General features: G+C 42.8%; 1 protein-coding gene and 1 pseudogene across 1 annotated transcript in view; both read right to left on the bottom strand.

Annotated features, from left to right (window-relative positions):
• The window catches only part of FAM183A (family with sequence similarity 183, member A), a 31,090-nt gene extending 20,229 nt beyond the window's left edge, over positions 1-10,861 (bottom strand). Inside the window, exons 1-3 of the mRNA XM_006886616.1 lie at positions 10,729-10,861; positions 7,833-7,892; positions 3,075-3,178 (exon numbers count right to left, since the gene is read on the bottom strand). Of these exons, the coding sequence (XP_006886678.1) occupies positions 3,075-3,178; positions 7,833-7,892; positions 10,729-10,861 (297 nt within the window). The remainder of the gene's footprint in view (positions 1-3,074; positions 3,179-7,832; positions 7,893-10,728) is intronic.
• Positions 1,061-2,349, bottom strand: LOC102861021 (annotated as a pseudogene).
• Positions 10,862-12,100: the final 1,239 nt, after the last annotated feature.

Raw genomic sequence — 12,100 nt, 5'->3', positions numbered from 1 at the left:
CCAGAAGTAGAAGCAGGCCATAAAAATTCTTAGCTCAGGAGACAGCCAATCAGGAGAGAAAGCAGGGGAAGGTTCTCATCTCAGGTCAGCTATCTGCGCCTAGTGAAAGGGCGAAGGTAGGCGGGGTGGCTACCTAGGCATGAGTCAATCACAAACCACCCCATGTAACTGTTCCCCTTGCCCACCAATCATGTTCCCAATTACCTCACACTGGTCGAACAGCCCCAATGGACCTATAAAAAGGTCTACATGTGCCCACCCAGGGTTACCATTTTCTATCAAATGGTGGACCCCCGCATGCTGGAATTTGTTTGCATATGTGAGCTGGTGGTCTTTCAGAGGGCGATGTGCAGACTTAACATCCATCGTTCTTCCATAGAGGAGCTTCTGGATTAAAACTGTCTGCCTTTATATTGGCAGCAAAACTTTTTACTCACTAGACCATCAGAGTTTTCTATAGCAACTGTAAGTATTCTCATTAAAATTAGATACATGGGAATTAAGATAGGTTAACTTCAAAGATCCAGAAAGTGATGGTTTGTATCTGAACTCATACTAACTGTATCTAGAGTTATCTATGGGAAGCCAAATTTCATACCAAATATTATATGAAAAACCATATACTTATTCAGGAATTGAAGGAATCACATAAGTTGGAATTTCTCTTGTAACAGATCACAGGAAATGAGCTGCTCCCTGCAGAAAAGAGGTAGGTAGGTCCCCAGCAGAGGGAGTGTAAAAGTCTTTATGTGTGAAATATTTCCTTTCAGGGCTAAGTATTAGGTTGACAATAGAGAAAAATTTGGCTTCTTTTACAAGAGAATTCTCTTTATGATTTGCTTCCCCTGATCCTCAAAAAATACAGAGAGGCATGGCTTGTGGCACTTCAGTTGTTTGGAACTGCTGGCCCTTGTCTTTTTTTTTTTTTTACTTTGAGACATGATGGAAAAAAATCTTACAGGAACACATGGAAAAATAAGACATGATTTCATTGCTAGAGACAATCTAGCCATAAAGCATTGTCAATTCTGAGTGTTACAAGCTAAAGGGCTGAAAGGAATTAGTACTCTTCTCCTTCTTCCTCATCCTCTTCTTCAACAGAATCCACACTCACCTCCTCATAATCCTTCTCAAGGGCAACCATGTCCTTACAGGCCTCAGAAAAATCTCCTTCCTCTATCCCCTCACCCACGTACCAGTGAACAAAGGCATGCTTGGCATATATCAGATCAAACTTGTGGTCCAGGTGAGCCCAGGTCTCAGCAATGGCTGTGGTATTGTTCAGCATGCACACAGCTCGCAGTACCATGGCCAGGTCTCCACCAGGCACCACAGTGGGAGGATGGTAATTAATACCAACCTTGAAGTCAGTGGGGCACCAATCCACAAACTGGATGCTTCGTTTGGTCTTGATGGTAGCAATGGCAGCATTGACATCTTTGGGAATCACATCACCACGGTACAACAGGCAGCAAGCCATGTATTTACCATGGGGAGGGTCACATTTCACCAACTGGTTGGCTGGGTGCATGGTAAGCCTTCTCAGCAGAGATAACAGGGCACATGTGGCCAGAGGGAAGTGGATGCAAGGACAGGGCATCAAGCTGGTCTGGAATTCTGTCAGATCAACATTCAGGGCACCATGAAATCTGAGGGAAGCAGTGATGGAGGACACAATCTGACTAAGGCTGTTAAGGTTAGTGCAGGTTGGGCGTTCAATATCAAGGTTTCTGGGGCAGATGTCATAGATGGCCTCATTGTCTACCATGAAGGCACAATCTGAGTGCTCCAGGGTGGTGTGGGTGGTGAGAATGGAGTTGTAGGGCTCGACCACAGCTGTGGAAATGGAGAACTCCAGTTTGGACTTCTTGCCATAATCAACTGATAGGCGCTCCATCAGCAAGGACGTGAAGATAGAACTGGTTCCCCCACAAAAGCTGTGGAAAACCAAGCCCTGGAGACCTGGCACTGGTCAGTCAGTTTTCTTACTTGGTCCAAGATGAGATCAATGATCTCCTTGCTGATGGTATAGTGCCCACGGGCATAGTTATTGGCAGCATCTTTCTTGCCTGTGAGGAGCTGCTCAGGGTGGAAAAGCTGGTGTTAGGTGCCAGTGTGAACTTCATCAATGACTGTGGGTTCCAGGTCAAACACAGCCCTGGGCACATGCTTGCTAGCACCAGTCTCATTGAAGAAGGTGTTGAAGGAGTCATCTCCTCTCCCAATGGTCTTGTTACTTGACATCTGGCCATCAGGCTAGATTCCGTGCTCCAGACAGTAGACCTCCCAGCAGGCAATGCCAGTCTGGACACCAGCCTGGCCAACATGGATGGAGATGCACTCACGCATTCTGACCACGGGTTAGAAAGGAAGGATGACAGGAGTGGACAGCGGGTTCCAGTTACCGTCCCTGACAAGCTAAGAGTTGAGGTGTGTAATCCACTGGCCCCTGTCTTTTACACTGTTCACTTATACATTCTTGGTGTTTTTTCTCATTATTAATTATTAATATACTTTACCCTTAGTCTGCAACAGTTATCAAATCACAAATGTACTGATGATGAGTGAAATTCTGTGACAGTAGGAATTATATGGTGCTGTAGAAACAAAAGGAAAGAGAGACTAACTCTTTTTGGCAGATGGTGACTGATGTACATTAATGGGTTTTTATGGAAGAAGTGACTCCTGGTTAGGTCTTAGTTTCCATTTAGTCAATTCTAACTCATGGAAACTCCACTTGCACAGATTAGGACAACAGGGATTTGAAGCACCTTTCATAAGCAGATTGCTAGTTCTACTCTGGCACAGATGAGATTTCCATGAATTGGAATGAACTCAAAGGCATCTGGTAAGGGTGTAAACAGTATTTATTATGTACCAGGCACTGTTCTAAGTGCTTTGCAAATACTACTTCATTTAATCCTCATAACAATCTTAGGCAGTATCTCCATTTTACAATGAGAAAGGTAAGGCATGAGATAGTTTGCAATCACTCAAGGTCATCTATTTTCTTAGCCACCAGTTATATGTGTCTATTAACGTTTACTAAAACTAGGAACCATAACCATACTTACCAAGGGGTTTGAATCCCATCCAATTTCCTGGCTTTCAGTCTGTGTCTCTGAGTATTTCTTTCTGGGTCCCTGGGCAGCATGGTGAATGAGATTCAAAAACCTGACTGGAAGATGAGGTTTGGATTATGTAAGAGTCAGATTTTGGGACCAATCTGTGTTCCTATGCCCTTTCCTCTGACCATCTTGCTCCTTACAGGCAGGCTCTTGGGGCTCTGAGGCTTGCCTGGACCTTGAGATAGGAATATTCCTTTTCTAATCTTTCAACAAATACTTTTTGAGCACTAACTATGATGGATATGGTTCTGGGTCCTGGGAGGAGGGTACTGATTGAGATAAATGTGGTCTCTGCTTTTCTGGAGTTCATATTCTAGGTAGGAGACAGAGCAGACAAATAAACCTGATTAACTATAGATAGCAATACACGCTGTGAAGAAAATAGTACTTTGGTGGGCATGATATGAAGGTGGTTGCAGTTACGTTGTCAAGTCACTGTGATTCATAGCAACCCTATGAAGAATGGATGTACAAGGGAGCTCTGGTGGTCTAGTGGCAAGAAGCCATGCTGCAATCCCAAAGGCGCACAGTTTGAATCCACCAGATGCTCCACTGGAGAAGGAAGGGCAATCTCCTCCAGTGGCAGTTGGATCTGATTTGATGGTACACTACAAGGGAGAAAGAAAAAAAAAAGTATCTGCACCCTGATTTATCCTGTGCCATCCTCACCATCTCTGACATAGAATGGTGACAGAGGAAACCTCTTTGGGTTTTCTTGTTTGTTTGTTTTTTAACCAACAGATAGTCAATTTATTAAAATAGTTGATATAGGCTTCTGCAATGGTTACTTCAACCTCTACTCCAGGCTCAATGATGATGGAAGTGATCTACTTGACAATTTCAAAAGGATTGTGCAACTCAATGAGTTGCTGTGAATCCTCATCTGGAAACGATTCCAGTCTTAGAAGTTCTTAGAAGCTAGGGTTGTGGTATGTCTTCCTGACCAACTTGTTCCCTAGGGAGAGTGAACAGCAGAGTCAGGAGTGGGAGCAAGCGAGCAAAGCAAGCCAGAAGCAGTAAACACATCTTCCTCAGATAGCAAGGCCAAGCAGAAACTAGCCCTGAAAGGAAGCAAGGGAAGACCACTGCAGGCAGAACATAGACTCTGAGGCTCACTGCAGGCAGAACATAGGCTCTGAGGCTCACTGCAGACAGAACGTAGGCTCTGAGGTTTAAGTGAGCTCAGTCTTTGAGACTAAGAGAGTGGCAAGATGTGAGGCCCAATCTTTCTATATTGAAAGAAGTATGACTGTCAACACCAGGGAGCCATGCATTCCTTAAAATAAAGGACTGCATAATGTCAAAAAGAGCAGCATTTCTCAAGGATAAAGTCCAGAAGGCAGAAAAGCTTAGGATAAAAGGATTAATGGAAAAGAGAATCACAGGGTGAGTGAGGTAACATTGTGGGTATTGTAATTAATGCTATAAAATAAAATGTATATAAATAGTTAAAAGGAAATAAATTTACTTTGCAAGCTTTCATGCAAATCACAACAAAAACCTCCCCTATGAAAGAATTTTTTTCTCTGCAAGTGTGGAGTTGCCATTGAGTCAGAACTGAATTGATGGCAAGTAAAAAACATTTATGCACTTATCTATCTCCTTTACTATCTTGTAAGATCTGCTTCCTTCTCTACCCTGACTTCTCACACTATCTTCTTATATAAATTCTATTCTTTTTCCTCCATCAAATTATACTTTGAAGGGTAGATGTAGGAAAAAAGGCTTTCCAGGAAGGATATTTCAAGCCGATGTTTCTCTTCTCTTATTCCCAAACATGGCCACCTTTCCATTTGCATGTTGTGGCCATACCAAACTGCTTGCAGTTCTTAGATCTTATTAGGACTTCTCACTTTGGTGCCTTTGGTGTACACTTGAAATGTCCTTCCTCAGTCTTCTTCAAGTGGCATATCCCACCACATCCTACTATTACCTCTTCTAAGATCTCCCAGAATTCTCCTGATCAAATTAAGCACCCATTTTTGGTACTGTTGCCTTATCAATATTGTTCTATTAGTCTATTTCCTTATCTATTTCCTTCATCATGACATGGAATTCTCACGTCTAGCTACTGTCCTAGTGACTATGATATGATGATAATGTAAATAATATTGTAGGTTTCCTGTGCTATATGAAAGTAGGATGTTTCTATAAAAATATTTCATAAATGTTTCTATAAAAACATTTTCATAAAAGTAAGATGTTTTGACAACATTTAACAACACCACCACTGACATAGAGAGAGCTCTGTGGGGCTTGTGGATAGAAAGTTTTGCTACCAAGTCAAAGGTGGGTGATTTTATCTGCGGCCCTCAGGGCTGGTTTTATTTGTTTTGGTCAAACATTCTTCTAAGTGGTATAGCACTGGTCTGTCCATTTGCTGTACAGAGGTACCTCGTGGTTGCTGTGATGCTAAACACTGTGACAATGATATGTCTAATGCGATAATGGCTACCCTCGGTGGAGGTCCCCGATTAAAACAAACTTGGACGTAAGAGTGGCATCCACTCCCATAATAGCTTGCCTCTGGAAACTCTATGAACTTGGAGAAACAATGTAAGTCAAACAAGTGTTCAGGTCTTTCTTTCATAGGGTCACTATGAGTCGTCCACGACTTAACAGCACTTAACAACAACTACAGGATGTTTCTATAGAAACCTTTCATAATGACAATCCGACATACAGCAAAGAATTCATTTATATGGGAAAACTTTTTTGAGCATTCCCAGAGTCTGCAACAGTACATCACCAGAGAACTGCCAGATGTGCAAGCTGGGTTCAGAAGAGGCCTGACACCAACATAACTAACATTAGATGCATCTTTGCTGAAAGCATAGAGTACCAGAGGAATGTCTATATGTGTCTGACTATGTGGATCACTACAAATTGTGGCTAACTTTGAGAAGAATGGGAATCCCAGAACATTTGATTGTGCTCACGTGAAACCTATACTTGGACCTAGAAGCAGTAGTCAGAACAGAGCAAGGAAATACTTCATGGTTTAGGACCAGGAAAGATGTGCATCAAGGATGCATCCTATCTCCATATCTTTACAATCTATATGCAGAAAAGATCATTCTGGAGGTTGGATTTTATGAAGAGTGTGGCATCAGGATTGGAGGAAGACTTATTAACAACCTGCATAATGCAGATGATACAACCTTGCTTGCTGAAACTGAGTAGGATATGAGGCGTATGCTGCAGAAAGGCAAGGACTATAGTCTTCAATATAGACAGAAGCTCAATATTAAGAAAATAAAGGTTCTCACCACTGAGCCTATTGGCAGCTTTGTGATAGAGAGGGGATTGAAACAGTTAATAAACTTCAACTTGCTTGGTTTCACAATAAACACTCTTGGCACCAGCAATCAGGAAATCAAAAGATGGATTGCACTGGGAAGTCTGCTGTCAGGGACCTCTCCAGAGTACTGAACTCTCCAGAGTACTGAAGAGCAACAATGTCAGTCTGCAGACTAAGGTGCATCTGATACAGTCTATGAGCCAGAGAGCTGGATAATGACTAAGGATGAGAAAAGAAGAATTGATGTCTTTGAGTTGTGATACTAGCGAAGAGTCTTGAACATATTGTGAACTGCGAGGAGAACAAACATGTTTGTCCTAGAGAGGGTAAAACCAAGCTGTTCCCTGGAGGAAGGGATTTTGAAGTTCCATCTCACATACTTTGGGCACGTGGAGAGGAGGTACCAGCCCTTCAAGAAGAACATCATACTTTGAATGGTGGAGGAACAGTATAGGAGAGGAAGACCGAGGATGAGATAGATTGACTCAGTGATTGGATAAATGGGATTAGGCCTGTCAGAGATGATGAGAATGGCTCAAGATAGGGCAAGGTTCAGAGCTGTTTTTTGTACATAGTGTAGCTATGAGTTGCAGGCAACTCGATGGCACCTGACAACAACAGAGTCAACAAGTAACTTGCCTAATAATAACAAACAACATAAAAAACCCAAAATGACACTATATTATTGTGTTTACTGACATAGTTGAAAAGTATGGCAGCTTGGCATTGAGATGCTGTTTATAGTCCCAGGGAAGGAGTTGGGCAACTCTTCTCCTGCTGTGTGAGATATGTGTTGCCTCTTTATTGGTTCACTGCTAAACAAACACTGAATAATAATTTTATTTTTTGGCTTCCCCTTTTGTAAAGTGAAAATCTTCTTTGAATCAGTTAGTGCAAACAGGTACTAACATAGGTCTTTTGTAAAAGTGAAGTAGTATAAAAGGAACTATAAAAAAGCACATGATCCTTATAATAACTGGGGGTTTTGGGGTTTTTATTTTTAGCACCTTGTGCCAGAAACTGTTCTATGCATTTGTATTATTTCCAGTTTACTGCCAAACAATATTAACATATAGTTTAGGGAGGTTAAAGAACATATCCAAAATTATATAGTTAATGTGTGGCAGAGCCAGGATTTGAACTCAATAACTGTAGAATTCATTCTTATACTCTCAAGTGTCATGGTTGTGAATGAATGAATGCTTAGGTTTACGCCAGTAGGAACAACATTGTTGACTATGTCAGTCTCTTGTGAGCTTGGTTTGTATAAGTCCAATTCTCAAAATATTAAAGTAGCAGACTGTCTAAATTTGTCCCAATGTAGCACTATCCTGAGGAACTCTCCAGCCAGCTTGCCTCTCTGTGTTCCATCTCAAAGACATTTTCAAAACCCCGAGACTTACCATCTGCAGGTTCTTCTATGTTATCATGCCAAGACATGGGCTTTCTGGTGATTGTGTGAACTAGAGGGGGGGAAAAATCACAAGTTCAAGATAAAACATTGAATCTCTGCCCTCTTTCATACTCACCTTAGGCCAGACATTCATATAGCCCTTACTCAGTATCCACTACACGTCAGACATTGCACTATGTCCTAGGGCACAAAGTTGAAGAAACTCATGGGCTTGAATGTCACTACTCTACAGCACATACCAACAACAACAATGTGTAGTCATCAGTCACACTGGGCTACTTGAACTTAAATAAAATGATACACTACTGAAAATTCAATCCCTCAGTCACACTAGGAGCCACATTTCAAGTGCTGAATAGTCTGGGGCAGCATAGATAAAGGACACTTTTATCCTTGCAGAATAGTCTATTCAAGAGATCTGATCTTATGGGTGGGCAGACATGCCAGATAGTCTAATGAGGTTAGTTAGACAATGATATACATCTAGGAAGCTATACCATCGCAGAGGAGTGGTATTCACATTCATTTATTCAGCTCATAATTACTAATGCACTAGAGGCACAGACATGAGCTTCAGAGAAGGTTCTAATAGTTACGGAGTCTCCATTCTATTTGTGGTGACAGATAATGACATATATAATATAGCATGAACTATATAGCAAATACAAGTGTGAGGAAGAAAAGAAATAATAATAAGTTAGAGAGTTGATGGTGGGGCAAGGTTATGGATGACATATCACTAGGGAGGAGTTGTTGGACAGGAGTATTTGGATAGAGTGCTGAATAAATTATCTATGGAAGAAATGAGATTGAACTTGATGAGTTTGAGCAACATCAAGATCAGACTCTCAACGAAATGGATTAACACAGTGACTACAGCAATGGGCTCAAGTATGACAGATCGTGAGGGTGGCATAGGTTAGGACAGCGTTCAGATCTGCTGTTCATAGGGTTGCTATGAGTGGTGCTTGATTCCACTGGCACCTAACAACAACATCAAGGACAACATAGTTGTCCAGAGGGAGGGAGTCTGGTGACCAAGTGGTAAGGAGCTGCGTTGAAATCCTGAAGGAATGCGGTTCAATCAAAACCACCACTGCTCAGTGAGACTTAGATACTTAGATAAGCACTTTTTAAAATTACTTCTGAAAACCCACCAGAGAGTCAGCTATTACGAATCAATTCAGATTCCACAACAACACAGTGGTCAACTGGGAGGGGACTAAGTGTGTGAGATTTGAACTCCATTTGAGACTTAGTGGCATTTAAAGTAAGCTGGTGTTACAAAACCAGACAGTCCAGGGAGTGTGCCAAATAAGGAAGTGGTGTGCAGGGCCATTTTTATTGCGGATGGAGTGATATGGGCCTGGCGTATACCATTTCTGAGCTTTCTGAAGGTCTGAAACAAAACTGGAAGCTCAAAACATTGCTATATGCCATCGAATTAGAATCGACTCATAGCTGACCATCCAGCAGGTTTTCAGAGGAGTTAAATTGCACAAGAGATGGATGTTCTTCCTTCCTCGAGTTATCTGATGGGTACAAACAGCCTGCGGCTAACTAGACAGCGCAACTCCTTACCACTACGCCACCAGAGAGTATAGTTTAAAGGGGTGGGGAGGAAACCAAACCTGAAAACAACAGAGTACTTTTTGGAGAAGATGTTGTTTGTTGTGTGACATCGAGTTGGAATCGACTCTTAGCTGACCCACTAGCGGATGTTCAGAGGGGGTAAATCTCACAGGAGGAGATTGTGCCTCTTTCTGCTGCGGAGCAGCTGGTGGATTCGAATCACTTGCCTTTGGGATTGCAACGAAGCTTCTCATCAGAGCTCCCTTGGAGAATACAATTAAATTATTTACAAAATCAAAATGATAATAAGTCTTTCAACATTTTTTTTTTTACATTAACAAATGAATTCATCGTGACCTGGATGTTGTTGTTGTTGTTATGTGCCATCTAGTCGTTTGCGACTCATAGCGACCCTATGCACAACAGCCCTAAACCCTGCTCTATCCTGCGCCAACCGCACTGCCTCTGACACACCCATCCCGATTACCCCAGTCACTGAATCAATCCATCTCATAGAGGGTCTTTCCCTCCTGCGCCGTCCCTCCACCCTCCCAAGCATGATGTCCCTCTCCAAGGACCCGTCCCTCCTGGCAACATGTCCAAAGTATGTCAGAAGAAGCCCCAGAATCCTTGCCTCCAAGGAGTAGCTTGGTTTAATCCTCTCCAAGATAAATCTGTTTGTTTTCCTGGCAGTCCCTGGTACATTCAGTACTCTTCTCCAGCACCACAGCTCAAAAGCATCCACTCTCCTTCTGTCCTCCCTGCAGCCTTCAGTATGGACTGAGGCTCAGTGTCAAGAAGACAAAGATTCTCACCACTGGCAGCGTCAGGATGGATGACGAAGAGATTGAGATTGTTCACAGCTTCAGTTTGCTCGGCTCCACAGTCAACACTCTTGGCACCAGCAGTCAGGAAATCAAAAAGCGTATCGCGATGGGAAAGTCTGCTGTTAGGGACCTCTCTAAAGTACTCAGGAGCAACAGTGTCTCTCTGGAGACTAAGGTGCGCCTGATACAGGCCATGATCTTTGCAATCGCTTGTTACGCATCAGAGAGTTGGACAATGACTAGGGAGGACCTGGATGTATTTTAATATATATGATGTGATCTGAGCAAGGACTCCCATACTATATAGTTTCTGAAGCTTATGAAGATCTTGAAACGACAACAGTGATCGTAGGCTGCGATGGTGGTGGTGGGTGTGGGGTTCAGAGAAGGCGTCCCAATTGCTCTGACCCAAATTCCTTCCCTCCTCATCCCCACACCACTCCTTCCCAGCTCTTTCCCCTTCCTTCGCTCCAACGAGCTCCTCACCCTTTCGAAGAGGATTCACGTGATACTGCGTGTAGAGTTTCTGCGTTCGTAACTCTCTGAGGTACAATTCTCGCAAGATCTGGTTCTGATGGACCTCATCTAGGACCACCTTCTCCTTTTGGTGTCCGGCCATGGTTCGTGCTTGCTCTCCCTGCTGCGGAAGTTTTCCGTGAGGCCCACGGTCTCTAGGCAACGGCGTCCACGCTGTCTCCAGGCAACGGTCCCTCCACCACACTCCTCCGCCGCGAACTTCCTCTTCCCGTCCTGTCACAGCGATTCCGTCCTTCGTCCTTCTCCCATCACTAGAATCTCATTTTGCCTCGTAGGACCCAGCCTCCCTGGCTTTTCAAAATCTTGCTATGAGACATACTCAACTCGACGGAATCAAACAAGAAGCCTAGGACCAGCCCTGGATTCAGCCAGAAAAGGTTTCACTATTAGGGGACAGATCCGAGAGTTACGATAGGACCTCACTTTGGGAAGTTATTTCCTAAAAATGACTCCCCTCCCTACCAATTCTTTTTTAAAATTAAGATTTTGATGAAAATTTATAAAGAACTTGGGCTTCCAATCCTTCATTGTTGCACATTTTCCTCCCTGGCTCCCCCTCCCCGATCGCTTTTTTCTTTGGAAAAAAAGTTTTTTCATTGTTATACAGTCTGCCCCCTCCCCCCCGCATCACTTTATTATGCAGCTCTTATTTATGGACTCTTGTCATGTCAATAATACCTAATCATATACCCTTTTATACAGTTCTTTCTTTCGTCTGTTTCAATGTCGTGTACATTAATCATCCCCTCTTTTCTTAGTTTCCCCTTAACCTCCTGTCAATTCTTGTGATCTTTATGATAGCCCCAGGAATCTGGCATTAGACGAACCTCTCCATTTTATGTTTGCATAAAGAGGCTATTCCTTGGAAAGGGAAATCAAGCTTAGAAAGAGAGAGTCAAGGAAGGAGAAGATTCTCAATGAAGACTGGTTGTTACAATGGCTGCGGCAATGGGTTAAAATGTGCTGGGTACAATAAGGATGGCACAGGATAGGACAGATCTGTTGTTCAAAGGGTCACTGTGAGTCGTACTCAACTCAAGGGCACTTAACTACAACAGAGAAAGATCTAGCAAATTACTTCAGAAACTTAGTTACTGAAACCCCTTTGGGATACTGTTCTTTGACACACACCGTGTCACCATGAAATAGAATGATCCCATGGCAACTGGCGCCAATTCATCTCATTGAGGGTCTTCTGCTTTTTCATTAACCTATTTTACCAAGTATTATATCCTTCTCAAGGATTGCTGCTCCTGATCACATATCCATAGTACATGAGATGATGTCTTCTCATCTAATCTTCCAACTTTTATGAGCATCA

Source organism: Elephantulus edwardii, unplaced genomic scaffold (assembly GCF_000299155.1).
Source record: "Elephantulus edwardii isolate Elephantulus edwardi_28Jun2011 unplaced genomic scaffold, EleEdw1.0 scaffold00049, whole genome shotgun sequence".
Classification (NCBI taxonomy): Eukaryota; Metazoa; Chordata; class Mammalia; order Macroscelidea; family Macroscelididae; genus Elephantulus; species Elephantulus edwardii.
This window is presented reverse-complemented; position numbering and strand designations above follow the sequence as displayed.